The following is a 25,301-nucleotide window of genomic DNA, read 5'->3' as shown; positions in this document are numbered from 1 at the left end:
AACTCTCATGTTAACTTCATATTCCAGTTTTATACAGAAGTTATTTTTTTAATCATCTCGGCCTCAGAGGGAGCGATCAGGCAGACCCAGTAACATCAGGGACTGTCTGAAGGAAGAGGCCCCTCCCTCCTCAACTGTCATCTCGGCCTCAGAGGGAGTCATCAGGCAGACCCAGCAACATCAGGGACTGCCTGAAGGACGAGACTTCTCCCTCCTTTGTCACCTTGTATTTGTATTGCATTAAGATTTTTACTGTACACCGCTATGATCATTGCGGAATAGCGGTCTATAAATAAAACATATTATTATTATTATTATTATTATTAAGTGACTGCTATGGGAGTTTTACAGTAAATTAATTCCAAGGGTTCATTCTATTCATACCATTAAGGCAGTGGTCCTCAAACTGTGCTCTTTAAAGGATTTTAGACTTCAGCTCCCAGAGTACCAGACTATTGGCCAACCTGGGTGAGGCTTATGGGAGCTGAAGTCCAAAATCTCTTAAAGGGCACAGTTTGGGGACCACTGCCCTAAGTGATAAGGCATAGGTTAAATATTCTTGAACACTCTGTAATATGAAGATACAGACATTTTTCTTTTGTGAAATCATAATCTAAAGATTACTTCTGCCTCTTACTGTTACACCTCTGTTGTTAGCCTTCTGATAGATCCTTGCCTGTCTAGTTAGCCACTGCTCTGAGGTACGGTGGCAGTTATCTAAAGGTAATTGCAGTAGCTACCTAATCATATAGCAACCAAGGAGCAAAACCTAATGCATTTATTTCTAATAATGTTCACTTCTGAATCATGTTGTGACAGCTGAGAGTGTGACCGCTGATAAAGCTACTAGCACAGTGAAGTGAAGTGGAAATTAATTAGAATAACTGAGAGGAATGGAAAAAAGATGATTCTGTAATTTTAAAAGCACTACCTATGAAAAATGCTGAAAGCACTGTTTTATATAATACATAATCAAGTAAAAAAGCACTGCACTTATTACCACAAACTATACCATGAAAAGTTTGCTATAAAGTATATTCTGAGGTGTAAGGCATGCTAAAATAAATTATCGGCTGGTGCTTGGCTAAAACTTTACTATTTGTTTCAGTTCTATTAGTAAGTTGATCTCTTAAAAGTTCATCTTTTTCAATATTTCAGTTTTGCAGTGGCTGATACATATGTGCCCAGGAAAGACTGCTCAGAACCCATCCACCCTTCCCATTATTTTTGGCAACCATCAATAATTTTGGCACCTTACAGTGAGGTGCACATACCTATACAGAAAATCATCTGCACCTTTCTCACACAGTGCTGCTTATTGAAATGTCCCTTCACAGCGGTATGGCATTTTCTTTCAATTTAACACTGGCAGAATTTGTATTGAAAGCTACTTGGACCAAGATATATTTCCAAGGAAGTCAAGTGTCTGAAAGTGGAGAATGATGTTCTTTTCTTCCTTGTAATGCAGTTGAATGAATTTGGCATTTCTTCCTCCTGGAAGGCTGCTTCAAACGGCTCCTCTTCTTGCTTTGCATGAATCACATTTACATTGTGGCATCAGCTACTGATAAAACTCAGTAAATCATGTCTCTCCTAGGGAAGCAACATGCTTGGCATAAACATTCAGTTAATTGAAAGTGCTGCAGTTATGTGAGTCTGCCTGCATTCACACACGAGGTTCTATCCTGTGAGAAAGCTCAAATAACATCTGCTGGCTATCAATGATGTGCAAGTGGTGGACATAGGGCTTCAGCTCCTGATGCTCTTTTGTGGGCACTTCATTTCCTGAAGTTTTGAGAACAAAAAAATTAATAAGAAAGCAGCAACATACAGATTTTTTTCCTCCTGTAACTCATACCCCAAATGCTATCAGTCATAAATTGGAATGTTCCAAAATGATGTAGCTTTCATTTCCAGGAATACTGATTCTTATTTAATATATATAATTTACATTTATTCCTGAGGAATAGCAAAATAAGGACTCAGCAAATGCAAATGGGAAACCACTCAGAGTCAGGGGCTTTCCCAGCAGATAATGGTCACCAATTAGCAGACACTAATCCTCTTTTGCATTAGCCTCCCAGCCTAACACCTGCCATCAGCACAGAACAATACACAAGCAAATCACTCCTGCATTCCCAGGCTCACACAGTATATACAGACCCACTTTTTCCAGGCAAACATTCTCTGAAGATGCGAGCCACAGATGCTGGCGAAACACCAGGAAGAAAATTTACTAGAACATGGCCACATAGCCCGAAAAACCCACAAAAAACTATGGATGCTGGCCATGAAAGCCTTCAACTTCACGTATTATATTTTATCTTTCAATTTTATTGTCAAGTTTTTAGCTAATTTTTTTTATTGTTTGTGAGCTATCTTGGGTCTCAGACCAGGAGGTGGCATATAAATACAATGTCTGAATGAATGACTGACTGAATGAATGAATGAATGAATACGTTCTCAAAGGCTGGAACTATCATAAATGTAGTTTACTCACCAAATTGGTTGCGCCTGCAGTGCCTCAGTGATCGGACTGTGTCTGCAATCATGTGCTTTGAAGATGAAATAACAAATAATATTATGTGCATGTGTACCAAAATACAGCCTCTGCATTTTTTTAGAGTGAAACTGTCATTCAGATGAATGGAGCTTCCATTTAATGTGGAACAGACATGGAACATTAAAAGCCAAATAATTCTTAAAGTCAGAGAAAACATTCCATCCACTATGCCTTAGAAACTGCAATGACTTAGTATAAATAGATGCTGAGAAAAGATTTCCCTCCTATGCTGTTCATTTCCTAGGTGATATAGGTCACAGATGGTTGCACCGATTAGAGGAAGAGGGAAATCTTTTCAATTTCACTGGACATGTATGGTCAGATCTCAGGCTGATTTGAACTGGCACAAATCCATGGAACTATATTGATTTACGCTAGGTGAGAGCTTGGTATAATATTTTTCTGCAATTATTATTTGATCACTGTTGCAATCTAAGCACAGGACACAAACAATTGGACCAAAACAATTTTACTTTGCAGAGTAACTAAACTGAGGCAATGTCTATGCAATTAGCCATGGCTACACTGACAATATAAAGGAGAGAGAGGGGAGAAACACTGTGAATGTGTTTTGCTTGGCATAGCTTATTCCATAGAAGTAATGTGAGTTATTAGAATGCTGTTGAACGTAACAGCTGAAAGCTATTGTGGATGTTGTTTCTTCTTTAAAAACCTGACTTCAATTTAACATGAAACCTGATAATCACTTTAATAGAAACTATTTTCAAATTGATTTTAAAAACCAAAATTTCCACAATTGCAATATACAGTACTCTATTACCATTGCCAAGCTGCTATTTCTAATTTCTAAATTAAACAGGAAAATGGAGCATGTAGAAATCCTAATGTGTTAGCAGAAATACCAAAAAGGTCCAAAGGACAATGTGGGAATTATCTCACAATAAACAGGGCATCAAATTAACTTTATATGTTAATCTGGCATACTTTAAAGAGGTATTCAAGTATGTTAATGTAATTTTATGCACAACACCTAAAGGTCAGAGTGGAATTCATCTGGGCCTGGGAGTATTTAATTTATTCACTTTTGTGAGCCTCAAAACAAGGTTCAGTGACAGCAATGAGTATTTTTTTAAAAAGTTAAATAAAAGGTTTTTAAAAAATGTTTTCTTCATCCCTTCCATACACATACAAGCCAAAACTTATTAACCTTTCCAAATCTGATGTGGTCCAGACTGGACTACAGTTTATAGCATACCCAGGTATAGTTTGGTGTTCATGATAGGATTGCCTTAGGGTCACCATAAGCTGCAAACAACTTGAAGGCACAAAACAACAACTGTGAATCTGCTAATAGGGAATCTTTATGAAACTCAATGGAAAGCTGAATCATTTGAGAAACAAACCATATTTTTCATGTGGAAGAATAAACAGCATTAAAAGAGTAAGAAAGGAAAGAGGGTAATTGACAGTGTGATAATCATTTTCTCCCCATTAATATATTTAAAACTGAAAATTTTACATACCAGTTTTTCAAAGTTAACAAGGTTATCCAGAAATGTTTTATTTCCTTCATGTATAAACGTTACATCTAAAAAGTAAATACATATTTTAATCATATTTCACTTTGGAAGATTACAAGTTGCCAATAATAAAACACACTAGTTAATATTGTTAGGTCTTCTCCCCTTTCCCTTCTATGTGACAGAAACTTGTCTACATAAAACTGTGAGAAGTGGAAAAGCCCCATCTTTTGAAGCAATGAGGCGGAAGTAAGAAATTGGAATGCAAACGGGGAAGTCCATGGTTTGTAAAATGATGCAACTGTACATTTTAAATACTTCACTTTTCAATAAATATGACTGATGTATTATTACATCACTTGCTAAAAAAATTCTTACTGAAACTCACAATTCATAAACCTCTGCTATTTTACTTCAGAGAGCTTCTCCTATCCCAACATAGTTCAGATTTTTTAGAAGATCATAGAATCATAGAGCTGGAGGAGAACACAAGGGCCATGAAGTCTAACCCCATTCTGCCATGCAAGAATATAAAATCAAGCACTCCCAAGAGATGGCCATTCAGCCTCTATTAAAAAAAGAGATTGCACCACTCTCCTAGGCAGCATGTTCCACTGTTGAACAGTTCTTACCATCAGGAAGTTCTTCTAATGTTCAGGTAGAATCTTTTTCCTGTAGCCTGATGTTTGAATCCATTGTTCCATGTCCTATCTAGTTCATGTCACTCCTTCCCTTCTCCAGGCTAAACATACCAAGCTCCCTAAGCCACCCCTCATAAAGCATGGTTTCCAGACCTTTCACCATTTTGGTTGCCCTCCTCTGGACATGTTCCAGCTTGTCAATATCCTTCTTGAATTGTGGCACCAGAACTGGATACAGTATTCCAGGTAAGGTCAGAGCAAAGCAGAATAGAATGGTACTATTACTTCCCTTGATCTAGATATTATGCTCCTATTAATTCAGCCTGGAATTGCAGTGGCTTTCTTAGCTGCTGCATCACTTTTACTGACTCACATTCAGCCTTTGGTCCACTAAGGTCCAAAACACATTGCAGAAATAATCCAGTCTGAGAATGCTTTAACGGCCCTGGCTCAATGCTAGGGAATTCTGGAAACTGTAGCTTTGTGAGACATTTAGCCTCCTCTGCCAGAAAGAGCTCTGATACCACAACAAACTACAATTCCTAGGATTCCCTAGCACTGAGCCAGGGCAGTTAAATTGGTTTCAAACTGGATTATTTCTGCAATGTGTTTTGGACCTAAATTTGAGACAGTTTAACTACCTTGCCTCAGTGCTAGGGAATCCTGGGAATTGTAGTTTATTGTGGGTGAGGCATGGTACCCTTTGCCTTGAATCAGTATTGCTAGAGCTGCAAAGGTTAAAATGCAGTTAGGACTTTAAGGAGACTCAGTCAAAATTGTCCTCAAGACAGAGATCAGCAATCTGAAGCTGATGGGGAAAATCAGTTCCACTAAATTAAGTCAGCTAAAACTGCCAGTTGTTGTTGTTGTTCTTGTTGTGTGTCTTCAAATTATTTTTGACTTGTGGCAACCCCTAAGACGATCCTACCATGGGGATTTCTTGGCAAGATTTGTTGAGAGGAGATTTGCCATTCATTGCCTTCCCCTAAGGCTGAGAGCATGTGAATTTCATGGCTGAGCTGGGAATCAAACCCTAGTCTCCAGAGTTATAGTCCAACACTCTAACCATTACGCCATGCTTTACCATCTCATTAAAAGAAGGTGGTTGTGGAGCTAATGACAGCTTTGTCAATAAGAATTTCCATTCCTTTCTCTACATGACCATGCAGTTCCTGACCTGAATTTTGGAAACATACATAAAGCAGCATTGCTCTGGCTATATTTTAAATATGTTTATTGGACTATAATTCCCAACACCCTGCATTCAGCATACCCACTGACTGGGAAATGCTGGGAGTTAAATGAGAGCCAGCAGATTTGAGTGTTGGACTATGACTCTGGAAACTAGGATTTGAATATCTGCTTGGCCAAGGAACCCACTTCGTGACTTTGGGCAAGTCGCACACTCTTAACCTCAGAGGAAGACAAAGGAAAATCTTTGACAAAATCTTGCAAAAAACCAAAACAAAACCATGATAGGTTCACCAATAGGTTATATGATAGGCACACAACAACAACAGTAGCTCAAAAGGGTAAAATTTCTAAGCTTTGCTCCCAAATTCAGTGTAAATGCTGAAATTCATTTGTAGAGAACCCTTTTTATCCAGACAAATGATCATAATGATGTATCACACCAACATCATACCTTACTGTTTCTTCCTTCCACACTTCTAATCTCCTGCTCTCGTTGTTAGCATAATCCACCAGGCCATCATCTAGACTGCAAAGGCACTCCTAAAAGGCTTTGTTTTTTTAAGTTCTTTCAGAGCTGGCCTCTAAACAGTGAATGCTGTGACTTCAGCTCACCCTTCTTCCTTCCTAATGTGATAGGCTTTCTCCAGCATTCACTCGTAAAAACCATTTATATAATGCATGCCTGCTTCAATTGATTTTACACACTTTTATTACCTACCCCATTGCTAAAGTAAATGAAGGACATGAAATTGTTACTGTCTTACAAAGAAGACTTTCTACTGAAAACTCTGGGCAAGGTGTGTGTGTGTGTGTGTGTTTTCTTCTTTCCTTTAAAGATAGCTGTGAGAAATTTGCAAGCATTTGTGGAGGTGAGAAATGGGGGAGAGGAAAGAAGGAAATAAATTTACTGTGCTGCTGACAACTAAGAACCTAGATAAATTCAGTGGAGCAGAAAATTGCATATGAGCTACACTATACAAGCAAAACAGTACTTTATTAAATATTTGAAAAATCAGCCAGATTTTCAAAAGCAGCATCTGTAAAACAGCAGAGGATTCACTGTAGAAATTTTGTAACCTTAAAGAGGATATTATGGTTAAAAGGCATTATTTCATATTTCCTTTGAAAGTCTGTATTACTTATTTATATTTAGGAAGTGTTAACTTCTCTTTCTCCACTCAAGGTTTCTTTAGAGTACCCATCCAAGGCTAATGAACTATGGAATGGACTCAGTCGAGATATAAGAGAGACATAAATAATACAAATAATATAGGCTGTGAAGTCCTGGGTTATAGGCTACAAGCAAGTAACATACCAAACTTTCTGAAACAAAGTATGTTTGGTTTTAGTGGATATATCTATAGATGCCTCATTAAAATCCTATGAATATCCATGAATTGCTGAAGAATAGGTGGAATAAAAACATAATGAAAGGAGATAAAAAAAATTGTCAGAAATTCATGTATTTAGAGTAATGTTAAACATCATTTGAGTATACTGCACAGTTATCCCTGATACCCATTTTCCACACTGTGGCATTTCTGTCACATAGATTAGGCTATTCATAGAACAACTCCACACCAGTGTCACTGCTACCTAGGATTACTGCCACAGAATTTCTACATGACAGGTCTTGAATCCAATTTTGGTGGGAAACAGTAGGGTATAAATAAACCTATACCACAGCACACATGTACACATGTATATATATATATATATATAGGTCTCCCTAGCCAGTCATATAATATCTCTAATCCTAAACCTAAATTAAACAGAGGGACTTAGTTCTGAATAAACATGGATTTAGCATTTGTAATGTAACTCAATATAAAAAGTTAATGTGGGCAAGTTAAGGTGGACTCCTACCTTTAAGGAGTAGAGGCATGAAGGGAATTTTTGGAGACTTCATTTTCTTGAATGTATCCCTATAGGCTTTGTGATTCAAAGAAGGATCCTGCCAAAACAATTTGGTTGCAATGAAATTAATGAAGAAAACACACTTTCTAAGAAGGGCAATTTTAACTCTATTACATAGCCATAAGCTTAATATAATTTAATGTTTCCTTGGAAAATGAGGTAGATGAGGAAAACAGACTAACATGTACACATTCAGTTTGGGGATACCACACACACAAAGAGATGCACCATTTGAGATATGTGAAGCTAGGAAATCTCAACTGTAGATGATGTTTCCATTAAGCAATAACATGGTACAACTAGGAAATGAAAATCCTTTTCCATAGAAAGCCTACTTACTGTAAAACTTTCAAGTTCAGTGAAGAGCTTCTTAAACTTTCCAGGGACTCTCTATGATATAGAGGGAAAATCAAAAGAAATGTGAAAGGGGCAGAAAATTAAGTATGCAGAAAATATTTAATATTTCTTTCAGTGACTCATATGTGGCACATCAGATAAAAATTAAAATCAAAATCAAGAAGCCACATTCTAGCAGTGCCTGTTTTTGTCAGCACTCAAATTCCCCATTATGAATAATGTTTAAGAGCAATGTAAACTTTTTTGTCTTTTGGGATCCCCCCCATTCATAACTATTCTATGATAATTGTTTCATGATATCAATATCCAGTTTCTTTACTCTTTGGAGATTTTGAGACGTTGGAAAAAGCCGGGACTAAAAGGACTTGCCTGGGAGTGTGATCGCACAATCATGCTAGGAGTGTTCCTTTTACTCCTTGCATTTTTCCCCGTCTGAAAATCCCTGATGTGTCATTTGTCTTAAGACCTGTCCTGGGTGGGTGCATTTTTAGAATTTTTTTTTTAAAAAAAGTATTAGTGTTAATCCAAGTCTGAACTAATAGGACAATGCTCCTGAAGCAGAGGTAAAATCTTTTTCAGATGAAACAGAAGAACTGTCTGATGATAATGATGATCATGATTATCACCAGTGGAATGTGCTTTTTAATCATCAGGTGGGAGAGCACACAAACAAAAATAGGAAAAGAAGTATAGTTCCCTTATTTTTTTAAAATATATCTTTATATTCAAATTTGCAAAGTTAAAATACACAAAACAGGTTGACGAATATAAACACTACAAACAACATCTATTAACTTCTACATAGACATACATTCCACCTATGACATACATTCCATACATTCCACCTATAAAACACAAATTAACCACAAAGCTGACTTCCTCTTTTGTTATATTTGATGTGTAAATAGTATCTAAAAATGTGCTTCATATCTTTATCAGTATTTTCCATCTGTTTACACTAAATCTTTTATCGTTACAATAAATCTTATTGTCCTTTCAGTATGCATAACTAGTTCATTGTTTTAGTAATACCTTCTATTTTATCATCACTAACTGTGCATGTTGTTAGTATCTATAACCCAATCTGGTTTAATCCACTAGCAGAAACAGGCAACTAAATTTACTGCTAAAACATTAAGATCTCTCTATAAAGTACAGTTAAAAGAGAACCTCTAACAATTAGAGTTTGGATCTGTCACTTAACATATATCAAATCATGAAACTCTGGTTTCTCTTTAGATCATATAAACCTTTTGCCTTTTAAGTATAGCTCCCTTAAATAATAGGCCAGTGTATAGAAACTTATTCTTTAGGGTTTAACTATCAGGAGTATGTTGCCACCTATCATGTAAAAGGCACTAGCTAATTCATGACAGTTATAATCACATTATTACATTCAGCACATGCCTTCAAAGCACAAGAAATGTTTGCTTAATGACAAATGGCATTTTCATTAACCACAAAATACTCAGAGGCATGAGTGGTGGAGAATAGTAGCACCTGTGCAACACAAATACTGTACTACCTTGGGCAAAAATAGGGAATTCCCTCAACAATTAAGTGACAGATGCTCATTTATTACCCAACATAATTCTAGTGTGTGTCTAATACAAGCTAGCATTTTAAAAAATTGAGAACTCAAGTGTAGTTTTAATAATCACTCCGTCTCTTTGTATTAATTGGGTTGGGTTTTCTTCTTTTATCTTTTCTTTTTTTGTGTGTGTTTAGAAGAAACTACAGCAGAACCTCAAAAATGAAACAAATGATCATTTCCTTAGAGGTCTTTAGTAAAAGGTAATGATGCTTCTCTAAGACAACCAGACTCATGTTAAACTTTTGGTATTAAAGTGACTTTGAAGTATGGAAGAAAGGTTTAGGGGGGAAAAGAGCTGTTCTTCCCTACACATAATAAGTATTGATAGATAGTGTAGAATATGAATTAATGTTTGCTGTTTGCTACCTTGCTGTTTGCTACCTTGATTCAGCCTTGACTCATGGTGACTCTGTGGATGAAGAAAAAACAGGCCATCTATCCTCCACTGCTTTGTTTAAGTCTTTTAGTTTCAGGATTGTGACTTCTCTAATTGAGTCTAGTTTATTGCACTTAGTGCACTATATTAACATTATATATATGTGTGTGTGTGTATGTGTATGTTTTGAGTATTTTGAAACAGCCCTCGGGCTATTCAATAAACTTGTTTACTGTTTAATTGAGTCTAGCCATCTGACATGTGGTCTTCCTTTCTTTCTACTACCCTCTACCTTACCTAGCATTATTGTCTTTTATAATTAATCGCTACATCTCATGATGTGTCCAAAGTATGACAGTCTCAGTTTGATCATCTTGGCTTCTAGGGAGAGTTCAAGTTTGATCTGTTCTAGGACCCACTCGTTTGTCTTTTTGGCTGTCAATAGTATCTTCAGCATTCTTCTCCAGCACCACATCTCAAATGAGGTGATGTTTTTCTTATCGGCTTTTTGTATTGTCCAGCCCCCACATCCATACGTGGTAATGGGGAACACAATGGACTGGACAATTCCAACTTTAGCACTCAGTTGTATATCTTTGCTCTTTAGGATTTTCTCTAGTTCTTTCATGGCTACCCATCCTATTTCTAGTCTTCTGATTTCTTGACTGCAGTCTCTGTTCTGATCAATGTTGACATAAGGTACAGGAAATCTTTTAACTATTTCAATTCCCTAATTGCCTAAATGGAATTTATGTCAACACTCTGTAGTCATTATATTTGTTTTCTTTATGTTTAGCAGCAAGCCTGACTTTGCACTTTCTCCCTTGACCTTCATTAGTAATTGTTCCAAGTCTGTGATGTCTTCTGCCTGTAGAATGGTGACATCTGAATTTCTTAGATTGTTGAGGTGCCTTTGCTCCTCCTTCTTCTAAGTCTAAATCTGATCTTCGTATGATCTTTTCTGCATACAAGCTGAACAAGTAGGGTGAAACTATGCAGCCCTGCTTGACCTCCTTGCCAATTAATGCTATATCTATGTAAACACCTTTTTGTTTGAATTTTAATACAGTTTATTTGTGATTGTGTTTGGTGCTCATATGTAAGAAAATCAAAACAAGTTGATAAAAACATTAGTATGATAGATCCGATATTAAAAATCTTTAAAAAAGCCCTACTACTACTATTGAAATGCTCTCTATATGAGGTTGCCTTTGAAGATGGTTCTGATAGAGTACCACTGCTGCCTGGATGCTAGCTGAGGTCAGGTGGTCAGAAGATGTGATATTATTCTTGAATCAGCTGTACTAGTTACCAGTGTCTTTTTGGGTCCAATGTACAGTTAGCCCTCTGTATCCATGGATTTCAACCATCCACAGCTTGAAAATATTGGGGGGGGGGGGGGAGGGGAATCCAAAAAGGGCACAATTTTCCTATGTCATTGTATTCAATGAGCATCCATGGATTTTGGCATCCACAGGGAGTCCTGAAACTAAACCTCAGTGAATACCAAGTTACTCATTTTGGCAATTAAACATTCAGGGTACTGGAAGGAATGTCTATATCCATAAAAATAATCTTAGGCATTAAGTTGTAATTCTGAAGTTAAGCATATAGGCCTCTTTGTAAGGTGACTTGATTGGTGGGCACAAGAAACAGCTTGTGTTAGGGAACTCTCTCCTCACTGGGGTGTGCATGGTTCTGACATTACAAGATTTTCAGAGGTGGGTTTTTTGTATTTCAGACTACATTTTCTTAAATGCTCATTTAAAATGACTTTGTCTTTTCAAAATGTATTAGTAGTAGCAGTAGTTGTAAAATTTATTGGAGTCTATGCTGCTGACAACTGTTCAAATCAAATGTTCCTGCTGCTGTGAACATGTGTTTACTGGCTTTAAGTGTCTGGATATTGTGAAATACCACTAAATCTACACTCACATACACTCCTTCAGACACCGACATGTTTATATCTTGCAACACACTGGAATTCTCATTGGGGTCAACAATTATTCCAATTATGTCACTCAGTGCAATTTTTTTATCTGCCTGGATGAGGTTAATTGCATTTTTAGGACTCTGAGCTGCTCCAGATGATAGACACAAGCAGAGACTGTTTGAAACCACCACCACATGGGCAATGTCTCTGGTCTACATGGTGTGCTTCTGTGTAAATTTTCATTCATCACAGAATTTGGATCTACTAGATTATTTTTTGTTACTTGTCACCAAACACATTTTGCAATACCAGAGAGACAATTCAAAATTTAAGGCCATTCTACAGAACAAGCAAGTAGCCCTTGACTGGATCATCATTTGAAAGCTAATATGTGAAGAGTGCTTTTTGACTATCTTTCATTTCAGGAATTTCAAGGCTAAGCCTTTTTAGTTTTAATTAGTGCTATGATTATTCAAGCCTTTAATTATTTTATCCTTACTAATACTTTAATGAGAAACTTTAGTCTATGTATGTCCTACGTCAATTTGAACATATACTCCCCCTATCCAAGTCTCATATGCTAGGTTGGATCCAGATTTAGCCATGCTACCTAATCATAACTTAGACTAAAAGAGTGACAATTAACAGGTTCCACTGATTTCAGTGGGTCTCTTCTATGGATGACTAAATTTGGACCCAATCAAAATGATCAAAAGCATACAAACCAATTAAAAAAACAATGAAATATTCTTCTTACCTCCCATGTCTGAGAAAGTCGGCTAACCGATGCAGTGTTGAGACCCATAACAATAGCAAAAAATGAATTCAGATTTCTTTGGGCTTTGCAGCTAAGAAAATTTTAAAAATAGCATGGTGTCAGTTCCTTTTAATATAAAATCTTTTATTACTGAGTTGGAGAAATACACAAGATTAACTAAGCTAATTATAATAACAGTGATAAAAAGTTATTCTTTGTGGTGATTCATTTAGAACTGTTGATTCAAGTCCAACAAAATTCCCTAAGACTATTTTTTCATTTCTTCAACTTGAATAAGACTTTTGCCAACTCAGCCTTTATGTCCAAACAGTAACTTGTCTCTGACATACAAACACACACACACACACACACACACACACACACACACCAGATATAACTTGTTATCCTTTTCAAATGTAAAAATGTGCTTTCACAATCTTTGTTGTATCTGTTTGCAACCCATGGGTCTCCTTTACTATTCTTTTGCCACTTGGAGGGAAAATAGGAAGGGCATCACATATTACACATCACTGTGTAAATTTACAGCACTTTATAAATAAAGGATAATAATAATAATAATAATAATAATAATAATAATCTCTCTATCCACCATGCCCACACTGATATGAGCTGACAGCTATTCATATTCCTCCTTCTACCCACTGCAGTCCTGTCAAACTGAACACAAAAAAATCTGACTTTAAAACAATTAGATAATATTTAATAAGACGGTAGCTGTAGGGAATTATCATGAAGCCTTTTTAGAGACTTTTCCTGATCACTCTTTACTGACATGTATAAATCTATGTATTTTTTTAAAAAAATTGTGCATCATATGATTTTAGTCTCTGGGAATGCTATAAACATAAAATTGGGTTCAAATACAGTGTCTACAGTGTCTATAATAAAGAGAGTTGGTGTCCAGTGGTGATAATATTCTGCACATGAATCTTGAGGGCATCTACTAGGTCCTCACACAGTGAGTTTGTGGAAATCTTCACACACAGTGGCAGTACAGATTTAAACAGAACCTTACATCTGGTAGGGAAAGTGTTGGAATTGTAAGCCTCACAATGACATATTTCCATCTCATTAGTCCATTTTGAAATCCTTCTGTGAAAAAGTCCACAAATTTTTTTATGTCTTTTTGGACTGCCTACCGGTCTCCCATCAAATGTTGGGGTGCTTTTCAAAGGGTGCAAAAACCCCTTCCTCCCAAATTCCATTGGCATTAGTTAATTCATGGACTGTTCAAATTTCAGGCAGATTCACAATGAAAAAAACCTGAGTCCTACTTTTACTTAATATAATTAAGACTCTTAAACATGAATCACAGATACTGTATATATTGGAAAGTGTAGCATACTTCTTTCCAGTGCTTCATTTCTCTGTTATTAAAAGATCATTAATACACAATCTTGTTCCTCTTCCTGTAGCCTGTTTTTTAGCCTGGAATTAGTATTCCCTGGTTGCACAGCTTTGAGTTTATCTAAATTAAATCTTGCCTCACTGTTGCTTGCACATATTCTTACAATCCTTAAATCACTCTTCATTTTCTTTTTCTGCATCTACCAATATATTCTGCAGGGATTTCATATTGCTGAAACTTTAATTAATGTGCAATCTTTAGATTCTATTGAGTAGTTATTAGATATTATTGGTCACCCACATAACATGCTTTATCAAAATGGGTGTCTTTGTGATACTGACATAGACTGTATTCCACACAGCAATTGTACTAACAACTGTAGTGCTGTCTGATGGGAGAATATTGCTTTCCTATCAGTTCCCTCCCCCCCAAACAAACACTATCCATGTATAAGCAGCAGTATCTTGAAGACATGTGCATGAATGTCATGCATCACATAAGTGTCAGTTGCACATTATATTCAACCATAAACTGATCATCTGGAAAAACCTTTACTTCAACTTACCTGCAAGTTTGTAATTTCAACAATCAGATATTCAGCTATAAAATTCTACTCCAAGCATTATTTGTTCAAAGGTGTTTTCCAACCCCACCCTTCAACACCTTCCAGAAACAAGTTGTAAACACAGTATGCACTTCCATGATGGGAAGTGTGTTCAAACCGGGGTGTGTGTGTGTGAATATGAACAAAGCATATAAACTAATACGGAGTAAATGAGGTAAGGAACTATGAGTATTTTTATTTTTATAACTTGGAATATTTAGACCTGTTGTTAATTATTTGTTGTTATCATTTTAAACAATGTTGAAGTTAATATGTGTGCATTCCCAATTAGATTTTATTAAATTTTCATCAGTTTTCACAGCTTTAATGAATTACATTTATATCATAATCTGTATAAAGGTATCCATGCCTACATTTAGAATGTTAATACATTGGGAATATATAGAAGAACTCTAGACAGAGCACAGGGAAAATGCAAGCATTCTTTATCTACCACTTGAATTTCTTATATCTTCCCCAAGAGACTGCAATAATATATGTATTTCTACTTCTTTCACTAAACAAAAGTAATTCTATCTGTGTATTATAATTTTAAGAGGTTTTTTTTAATAATAAGGATATAAAAGTAATGGAATAAGGCACCCAATCCTTGCTATGCAAAACAATCAAAATTTGTGTTTGATAAATATGGAAATGAATGTGCTGCTCAGTGGCATGTTCACAGGCAACTGCATTTCTGAGTGATTTATCAGAAGGCTCGTCATGACACATTTTACTTTAGATGACAGAACATTCAATAACTTTTAAGACCCACACTGGAACAGATTATGGATAGTTCTCCATTAGCAACAAGGAATGTAATGCAATAAATTACAGATTATTTATTAATAATGCTTTAATGAGATGTAGCTTACTATCCACATTCTGGCCTAAATCCAGTCACTAGCATTAAAGGTAGACACATTGAATCAGTGGGATTTACATAAATGTTAACTTACATATCCAACAACTGAGTCATTGGGTCTACTCTAGTTGGGAACAGAACTTGGATGTAGGTCTCTAAATATAAAAACTAAAAATTAAAACTAGTGCTGTATCAAAAATTTCATCCAAATTTTCTTCACGTTTTTCTTTCTATTTTTTTAATGTTTTTATTTCCCTGCCCTTTCTTGTGCTTAAAGTAGTGTTTAACGTGTGTGAGCTTTCTTTGTACAAGTATCTCTCCAGTGGCCTCCCTCACTTCTTGAGATTCAGTTAAAGTCTTGGGGAATATGCCATGAAGTAACTCCTCATGATATCATGAGTTAATTCCTCCCATGGGATTTTTTCAGATGAGGAAGCAGAAGCAGGTGAGAAGGTTGCTATGCAATGGAGAGATGGATGACAGGAAGAAGAAAATAGAAAAGGGGGAAACACACACACACACATCTTGGCCACCTTAAAAAATACAACATCCTTGGCTAGCTGTCACTGATCAGTTATACTCAAATTCACCACCAAAAGGAATTCAAAAGAAATTCTTAAAGCCCTCTGAAAGTGGAAGCAAAACTAACAACCAAAAAAACCCAAAACCTGAAGTCATGTCGAAGGACGCAGATATCAGAAGATGGTTGTTGGCACACCATCAATAAGAAGCTGTATATAGATAAGCCATGGTTCTAACTAAACCCATATAGCTTTATTTTATAGTAGTCTTGGGAGCTTTGGAAACTCAAATGGAGCTAATACATTGGTTGCACAGGAGGTATAGGAAATGGAATCAGATTGACAAAATATATTGCTGTTCTAGTTATTTGTAACATTATATGCACCTTACAAGGCAGACAAAACTGATGGCATGTTAACACATTTTCTCTCAACACCTTTCAATACACTTTAAAAATATTGAATATTTTCAACAAAGAAGTGTTGGGCCAACATTCGCATTGTTGTTTTTTTACTTACTGAGCAGCAATTTTAATGAACTTTTTCACCAGCTGCACACGTTTACAGAGCTGGTTGCAGAGCAATATTTCTGTGGCAACCCAGAGTTGAACTTCATTGCATCTTTGAAGCAGAAGACTAAGATTCACAGTGTTTTCCCCGCTGCCTTGCCTGCTGAAGGTGAAGTATATCAACTCTTGCTGGAAGACAGTTAAAGAGTAATTAGGCCTCTAAAAATGCAAATCAGAATTTAACTATCTAAAAAATTTAACTGTTGATACTTGGTCAAACATTGCTTCTTAATAATTTATGAAGATACCTCCAGCAGTTCAGAAAGAGTTCATAATCACAAATAATTAGGTGGTGTTTTCTACAATTACTGCTGTAGTCACAGCTATGAAAAATGCAAGAACAGTTTGTTTCTCAATTCATATCTATTAATTGCTGTAGGTTTCAGTTGGGCAACTAATGAGAGTCTAATAAATTTGCTGTGTTTTCTTCAGCACTCGTGTATATTTTTAAATATATGCAGTGAGGAACAAGAATTCTCATATTTATACAATTGTTGGATGCAAATTCAGACACACTTACAATAAACTGAACACAATACCCCTTGCTTACTTAAGTCTAACTGACTTCAAATGTTCTACTTTAACCATGACAATGACACAAAGCTTGACATGCATTTCTAGACAGATGTCTAGAATAGGATCCAGTTGGATACATCTACTGGTACAGTTGGGTATAGCTGGGTACATAAAACATTCCACTTGCCTTCATCCCCTGCAGCCTTTCACACCACATCAAGTTCCTATCTAGAAGGCTTTCGAACCCTCCAGAAGAAATAATGAGATTTTGTAAGAGCTGCATGAGGGAAAGAATAACATCTTCTTGAATTCACCTTCTGTCAGCAAATGTACCCAACTTGGTCCTGGCCCTAGACTTCTTCTAGATTGGTACCAGAAATGTGCACACTATGCCTGAACAAAGCATTACAAAAGAAAACAATACCAAAATCAACCCACATTAAACAAGATTGCTGAACAATACTTACAGTAAGCACATGTAGCCATTTCTTCTTACCTCATGAACCAAATTGAAAAGATTCCAGTCAAAATTTGTTAATTCCAGAGCAAGGTCCCAGGTATTAATTCCCAGAATCCTCACTGGACGTTGCTGGGTTTCATCATTTTCAGCAAAAGGGTTCTAAAGCAATGGATAGATGGAAAGAAATCCTAAAGAATCATATACAGTACAACTGAAATACCAGCCATAAAGCTAATTATGATATTTTTGCCTAAACATTTTTATCTTGAAATAATTATGGTCTCTATGAATGAAATATTTTCAATATTAATCATAATCAATACATTCATATTTCATTAGGAAACTCCATCACTATTAGACTAAGTATAAAAAAGACAAGAAAGCAAAAACACAACAGTGAACACCATAATGAAACCAACTTCTCAAATGGTCATGATTTTACAATATATTTGCTCAACATGCCTTCATTTATAGACTTCATAAAACTGTCAATTCTATGATAAAAGTAGCTTATTCTAAACATACTAGACAAACAGATATTAAAAAAGAAAAAATACGCTTCCAAATGCTTAAATCTTCTTAATACATTATTAGAAATGGCACCACCACCTTGGCTATTTAATAATCTATTTATTTTTCTTCAGTCTTGTCAGAAATTACTGAATTATTCAAATAGAAAGTAACCTTAGTTTCCAATGCTATGCATCAGAAGTATACCCCACTATCCTAAAATGGATTGATTATAAATTTGCATAGGATCACAGTCTTAACAGGCTATAAAATAAATTAAAAGTCATAAAAGCCATTACTGGGGCAGATTCAAAGTACATTCATTGTTATGTAAATGAGATTAAATTATCTGTTATATAGCATCAAATTATGTTGCACCAAAAATCACATTCAAGTAGTATTTCTGTAATTGCCTCGTAACAGTGGTTAGCACCAGTAGTTTCTCCTAGGAATTGACAGAATTAATGTTTCTTAAGGTGCAAGCACCTTTATCCATATAGAAAATATAGTACACAAGCATCCTGGTAGAGATTTCTTTAAAATATTATTTATTATTATTTTACTCCTTTTTATGTCACTACTCTTCCAATAATAGGGCTCAAGGCAGCTAAAACCATATTTAAAATAATACAAATAAAAATGTTACAAAGGCATTAATAAAAGTATAAATATAAGATTTAGAAAACAATTTAACAACTTATAAATTTAAAAACATTAAACATAGAAATAGTAAAATGTATAGTATTTTACATTTGGTATCCACTAGCGTTTGGTTCCATGACCCCCTGTGAATACCAAATTCTGTGGATATTCAAGACCCATTAAATACAATGGCCTAGTAAAATGGCATCCTTATATAAAATGGCAAAATCAGGATTTGCTGTTTGGAATTTATATATTTTTGAATATTTTCAAGCCATGGATGCTTGAATCCGTGGATAAAAAAATTCATGAATACAGAGGGCCAACTGTATTTAAAAACTGCAGTTGGCCCTCTATTGGCAGGCTAGCCAACTGCATATTGGAGCATCTGTGGATGGCCCTGCCTCATTATTGTCAACGGCAGCACATGCACATGGCTGCACTAATGCCATCATGCACACACCACATGTCCATTGGCAATAATGGGACTTGAGGCTCCACACTTTTTATCATCTATGCGGGGGGGGGGGGGGGGTCCAGAATGGAAACTCCACTGATACAGAGGACAGAACATATATACAAACCTTAAGATCTGAATCACATAGCATGTACAAGCCCAACTCTCATCAGTTCAAAACAGTCTGATGGTATAAAAATGTTTCTACCTGTCGCTGAAAGGAGTGCAAGCACAAGCACCTCTCCAGGGAGGGAATTCCAAATTCTGGGAATAGCCACTGAGAAGGCCCTCTCCTTTGTCTTTTTGTTCCCACCAAATGAGCCTGAGAGGATGGTGGGACAGAGAGAAGGGCCTCTCCAGATGATCTTAGACATCTCCTCGGTTTATAAAGAGAGATATGATCCTTCAAATGACCTGGACCCAAGCCATATACTTTTTAAAAACACTTTACATTTCCCCTCAAATGTTTATATGTAGTAAAATCAGAATTATTATTATTTTCAAAGCTGGAAAAACACTTCTCAGAGCAGCTATCTCAACTGAAAAGACTGTTGGGAGTACAAAATAGACTTTTGCACAGTTTTCTTCCAATAGTCAAATATTCCAAAGTATTCCATTGAGGGATTTTTTGTGCAGAGAAACATGTGGCTTTTTTGTTTGGTTGGTTTTTGCATACACACCCACACACAAACACACACCCTGCCATTTTCTACATAAGAAACTGTGTTTTCTACAAAGGAAATGTGGTTTTTGCGCAGAACCCCAACAACACATATTTTTCGGAACAGAAAAAATCTCTTGAATACTCGTGACTTTCAAATATGCGAAAAGTATACTGCATAAAAAACATTTGTTTTCTCCACAAAAGGATAACGCTACAGTAATAATTCACCCTTGCCTGTCGAGACAACATAGTTGAAAATATGCATCCTTATGCTTGCCTTTGTTCAAGTTGATAGTGGCTACTAGGAAATTACCAAGAAACAAAGGCCGCATTGTATAACTTTAGAACTCAGAACAAACACTCAGAACTCAGAACACACACACTTACCAGAGTATCTGTTAGATCCTTTCGAAACACAAATATACGAGCAGACAATTCAAGGGATTTGGAGATGGCATGGTCAACTGGTTGTAATTCATGTTTTTCTAAAGTAGACATTGAAAAATAACAGAAACATTGTAGTTTGTCATTAAAAAAATTCTTACAGCCAAAATTCCCTCATTCTATAGTTACCATCTACACATTTATCTCAGTTTCTGAATCCATCAAGTTTGGGGGGATTTATCAAACATCTAATCTTATTAATCTCTTCTTATTTCCAGTAGATGAGTACTGATGACAAAAGTCAGTTCAGATTCCATTTCAGAAAATCACTCTAGATCAAAACTGAATCTTGATTTAGAAATCTAAATTTTTGTGCCACCTATTGACTATCATCAGAAATCAATGAAAACATATAATGACAGAAGCAGCAACAGAAAAAAAAAAGATGTCCTTACTTTTCCAGCATAGAGGGGCAGCTTTTGACTCTCTATGACATAAAATCCCTTACTATTAGCCATCTTTGGTATAGCTGATGAGTGCTACAGTCCAAAACATTCAAAGAACCAACAGCTCTGGTGTGTGTGTTCATTGTGCTCTCACAGCTGCAGTAGTTTACCGCATACCATGTCTATATAGGGACCACCAACCACAGTGTCCAAATGCGAATCAAGGAACACAAGAAACACTGCAGACTGGGCCAGCTAGAAAAATCAGTGGTAGCAGAACACATTATAAACCAACCTGGGCATAAAATGCTATTTGAAAACATTAAAATTCTGGACTGTACCAACAACTATCAGGTCAGAATGCACAGGGAAGCCATTGAAATCCACAAACACCAGGACACCTTCACCAGAAAAGATGAACTCCTGAAAGTAACAAAGTTTGGCTACCAGTCCTGAAAAACACCAAAATCAAGACCTAGGAAGTGCAGATGAAAACATCCCAGGGTCACGGGGTGTCCCAGCGGACAATGGATCACTAATTTAATAGACACAAATCCTCCCACCCTGAGGCCCTGCCATTCACCAACAGACCAACACAGAAATTAACATGAAAATAACTTCCTCTCAACCAAGGGTCACTATATGTACCCCACACAACTCCATGCCACCATTCTCTGAAGATGCCAGCCATAGATGCAAGCAAAACATCAGGAATAAATTCTTCCAGAACGCAGCCACATAGCCCCCAAAACCCACAAGAAAACCCTATGGATGCTGGGCAAGAAAGCTTTTGACTTCAGTATTGAAGTTCTTGACTAAGGTTATTTTATACTGAAAGAAGCATTACTTGTTCTCCCTAAGAGAATATGGATTTTACAGAAGATACATTTTCCAGTTTCTTCTATCTTGTTGCACTGAATATAAGAAATATACTTTAGCAAGTCTAAAGTCGAGAATCGACTTACTGGAACACCTTTGCTTTTAACAGGTATCTTCAATTAACTTCACAGCTTATTTTAAATTGAGAACTGGGAGACTTATCTGTAGTGGCAAGCCTTACAATAGGAAAAGTCCCTCATGATCCAGACATGATGTCGAAAAGCATTATCCAACAGTACTGAAGAATTAGCAGTTGTCATAGAAACTGCTTTGCTAAGCAGCTCCTTCTTGGGGCTCTGTTCGTCCAGCTGTGGGCCTGTAAGGGAACAGCCCTATCCAAACTCTCTTTGTAGATAATACACAGAAAGAGAAAAAGAAACTGGGAATAACTGATAAAACCATTTACCTCCAGAGAATGAAAGAGCCACTAGAGCCAAGTCTTCCTGTGAATGTTGGAGCTTTTCTGCTACAATTTTCAAGATCTCCTGGGCTGAAGTGGATACTTTAGTTTTTATGCTGACATAAGAATGCTCTGTTATATATATACGACAAAAAACTGCAAAAAGAAAGGAGAGGAAATCCATTAAGAGGAGGTAGCAAATTTTACTGAAAACTGAAAGATGTTCATAGACCAAAGATTAATGTGGTGCTTTGGCTATCACTGTGCCCCACAGTTATTCTTTGACAACAGAAGCCACACAGCTGCTACTCGCTGATCTATGGGAGCGTTTTTCTTAACAGAAAAATATAAGTAGACATATACACTCTAACATTTTCAAATCCCAAAGTACAGTTTGTATGCTATGCTATCACTAGCTGTGTTTAGAGCTAAATGCATAATATGTAGTACTGTACTCATATAATGGTTACCCTTCTTCACAGAAAATAGGTACTGTACAATTTCCCCAGCATAGCTATTAGCTACTAGAGCAGCTAATCTCCCTTCAATAAGACCACTTTAATTTTAATAAAAAGATAATTTTAATTTTTATTAAAAGATGTTGTCCTTTCAGGGAAAATGGTATTTCAGAACAGCTTACAGATAAAATTGAAAAATAAAAGCACAATAAATGGTAAACTCCCCAAAGTCAGGTAAAACTACAGTAATTAACATATTAGAATTAAAAGGAAGCTGTCTTACAAATACCAAGTCAAATAACAGATCAATCCAGCTCAAAACATCAATAATATATACCTGAAACTCAGATACAGATACATGCAAATCTTTGCTGAGAGAATTCCAAACACGTGGGACTACAACCCTAAAAGCTGCATTTCTTATATGTGCCACCTGAAGGCCTTGTTAGTAGGTCAGTATACAGGAACACCACAGCTGATGATACATTATGCAGCAATTTATAAAACTTTATGAAAATGTGAAGAGGAATCAAAAGGAATATTTGGGTTAAGCTAAACCTAATGTCACAAATATTAACTAAAAAATACCACCATGTTCTTTGTTGCTCAAATGTTTTTCAGCAAACATTCTGGATGGGAATTGATACATTTTATTTTGGTAATATTTAAAACAGTAGTTGCTGGGCCAACTACTAAGCAGACACAGAAAAAAGCACAATTTTTAAATTTAGATTTATATCCTAAACAATCTAATCAAATTATCGGTGTTGCTTACCATAAAATATTTTAAGAACAAAGAAAAATCCATATACAAATAAACAAAAAAACTCAGAAAATTATATAAGTGAGCAAATATAGGTAGCTCAGAACAAAAAGAAATCATCAAAAGTTTGAAAGTCTGATAAAGGTTTTTTTAAAGCCTTTGACTGGCGTTCCATTAAAGCTGGTGCCAGACAGTCTTCTTAGGGAGAATATTTCAAATAAATGCTTAGTATAATCATCATAATCATCCATTACAACCACAATAGCAGAAATAGTTACACTAATTCCAGACTAAAGCCACAAAGCAATTACTTTAGATTTCGTTTTTCTCAAGAGAAAACATGTTCTTGTTATTCAATGTGGTGATCTTTATGAAGTTACGTCAGTGTGGATACAATGTTTAAATATTACACCTGAAATACTTCTAAACACAATTGAAATCAAAATATAATTTCCTTAGTATTTACTCATTAAATCCTTTTTCCAGTTAAAGGTAATGTTGACAATATTATTTCCTCAATCATGTGATTCTTATTATTATTGATACAGGATTTATAGCACAATTGTTAACACATTATTTTTTGCTGAGTAAAACATCACCTGTAGTAAAAGACTAAAATATATTTTTGCTATGTTTCTTGAAATGACAAAAACATATTTCAGATGCTTCCCAACTTAGAATTCTATTGTCATTTAAAAGGGCTTTACTTTTTATTCTGGAAAAGTTCATTTTTTCCTAACCTGAAAACTGATGATAGGTACTACAAACATTTCCTGCTTTGCGTCATTGCCATCATGCTTACCTTCCTCTGTTTCAGTCACAGTTCCTCTGTTCTGAAGCCAGTTCTCCTTTAGGCTGAACTGATGTAAAATGGCTTTATGCTATGAGAAATTTTTTAAACAAATAATTAATGGAATTAATTAACTAAAAAAACCTTCAAATACAGTAAATCTCTCCTCTCCCAAATTGTTGGGTCGTTTTAAAAAGGGAAAGGGAAAGGGAAAGGGAAGGGAAAAGGGAACCGTCTGGGAAGTTGCATTATTGGACAAAACAGCTAAGACACAGACTAAACACTGAAAACCACTGCAAAATGGTTCTGTAAGAAATTTCAATTCTGTCTTTTCCTCCATCTGTAACTATATGTTGAATTTTAAAGATTGTTATATCTATATGCTTCAATTTAGTATATTTCTGGATCACAACCCTACATTTCTAAAGCAACAAATTTTTATATAAATTTTAAGGAACTCTTTCCTCTACATTATTTGGACATGAACTGCCTCTCTCTCTTGCCATCATTATTTAACACCCTTCAGTCAAAGAGCTTGGCATTTGTAATCAAAATCTTTATCCAGATTACCCAGATTTATTTGAATTCAAAGCTATCTAACTACAGATTTGCAATGATACGCTGACTGATTACTGTGGGATCTTGGCATCTCAGAACATACATGTTAACAATGGCACAAACACTTTAGCTTAGTTTATATGGCTTGAAACAGAGCTACAGTGACGGGAATGAATGATTTTAGCAGTGCTATCAGTCTAGGCCAGGTTTTGGTTTTCATTTTGTTTTATTGCTACTTGCCTTTCTGTGAGGTGAATATTCATCAACAGTGCTGAAACAAAAAGATAATGTATTATTACTATTTTTTTATCTCCCCAAACATTCTAAATTTAGCAGGTACAGAGAAGAGAGAGTATTAAAAGCTATACCCAAAGAACAAGTATAGACTCATTCTATATGTTTCTACCAGGAAACAACTCCCAATGTATTTGGTAGAATATGTTCTTATATGTATATTGCTTTGCAGCCTTGGTCAAAAATTTCCCAAATACGGCTGAAATCTGGTGTTCTCAACGACTCAAGAAAAACTGACTGGAAGAAAAACAGTGTTTGGTAAGTTCCTGCAATGTCTGGGAAGTTTTTTGTTTGTTTGTTTGTTCTCGGCACAGCAAAACAGTACAACTTTGTCAACTC

At 35.8% G+C, this 25,301-nt stretch overlaps 1 protein-coding gene across 1 annotated transcript in view; it reads right to left on the bottom strand.

Moving 5' to 3' along the window:
• Positions 1–326: 326 nt before the first annotated feature.
• Positions 327–25,301, bottom strand: part of LOC149309815 (rap guanine nucleotide exchange factor 5-like) — a 170,759-nt gene continuing 145,784 nt past the window's right edge. The window contains exons 15-26 of the mRNA XM_089533094.1: positions 24,909–24,939; positions 24,123–24,201; positions 22,106–22,255; positions 20,378–20,475; positions 17,754–17,876; positions 16,692–16,870; positions 12,814–12,904; positions 8,136–8,186; positions 7,746–7,833; positions 4,048–4,112; positions 2,501–2,555; positions 327–1,785 (exon numbers count right to left, since the gene is read on the bottom strand). Of these exons, the coding sequence (XP_089389220.1) occupies positions 1,667–1,785; positions 2,501–2,555; positions 4,048–4,112; positions 7,746–7,833; positions 8,136–8,186; positions 12,814–12,904; positions 16,692–16,870; positions 17,754–17,876; positions 20,378–20,475; positions 22,106–22,255; positions 24,123–24,201; positions 24,909–24,939 (1,129 nt within the window). The 3' untranslated portion in view covers positions 327–1,666. The remainder of the gene's footprint in view (positions 1,786–2,500; positions 2,556–4,047; positions 4,113–7,745; positions 7,834–8,135; positions 8,187–12,813; positions 12,905–16,691; positions 16,871–17,753; positions 17,877–20,377; positions 20,476–22,105; positions 22,256–24,122; positions 24,202–24,908; positions 24,940–25,301) is intronic.

The sequence above is a fragment of the Sceloporus occidentalis genome, unplaced genomic scaffold, assembly GCF_023333645.1.
Source record: "Sceloporus occidentalis isolate IW3139 unplaced genomic scaffold, rSceOcc1.0.p SCAF_7, whole genome shotgun sequence".
Lineage (NCBI taxonomy): Eukaryota > Metazoa > Chordata > Lepidosauria > Squamata > Phrynosomatidae > Sceloporus > Sceloporus occidentalis.
Note: the sequence above shows the minus strand (reverse complement) of the source record. Positions and strands in the feature narration are given on the sequence as shown.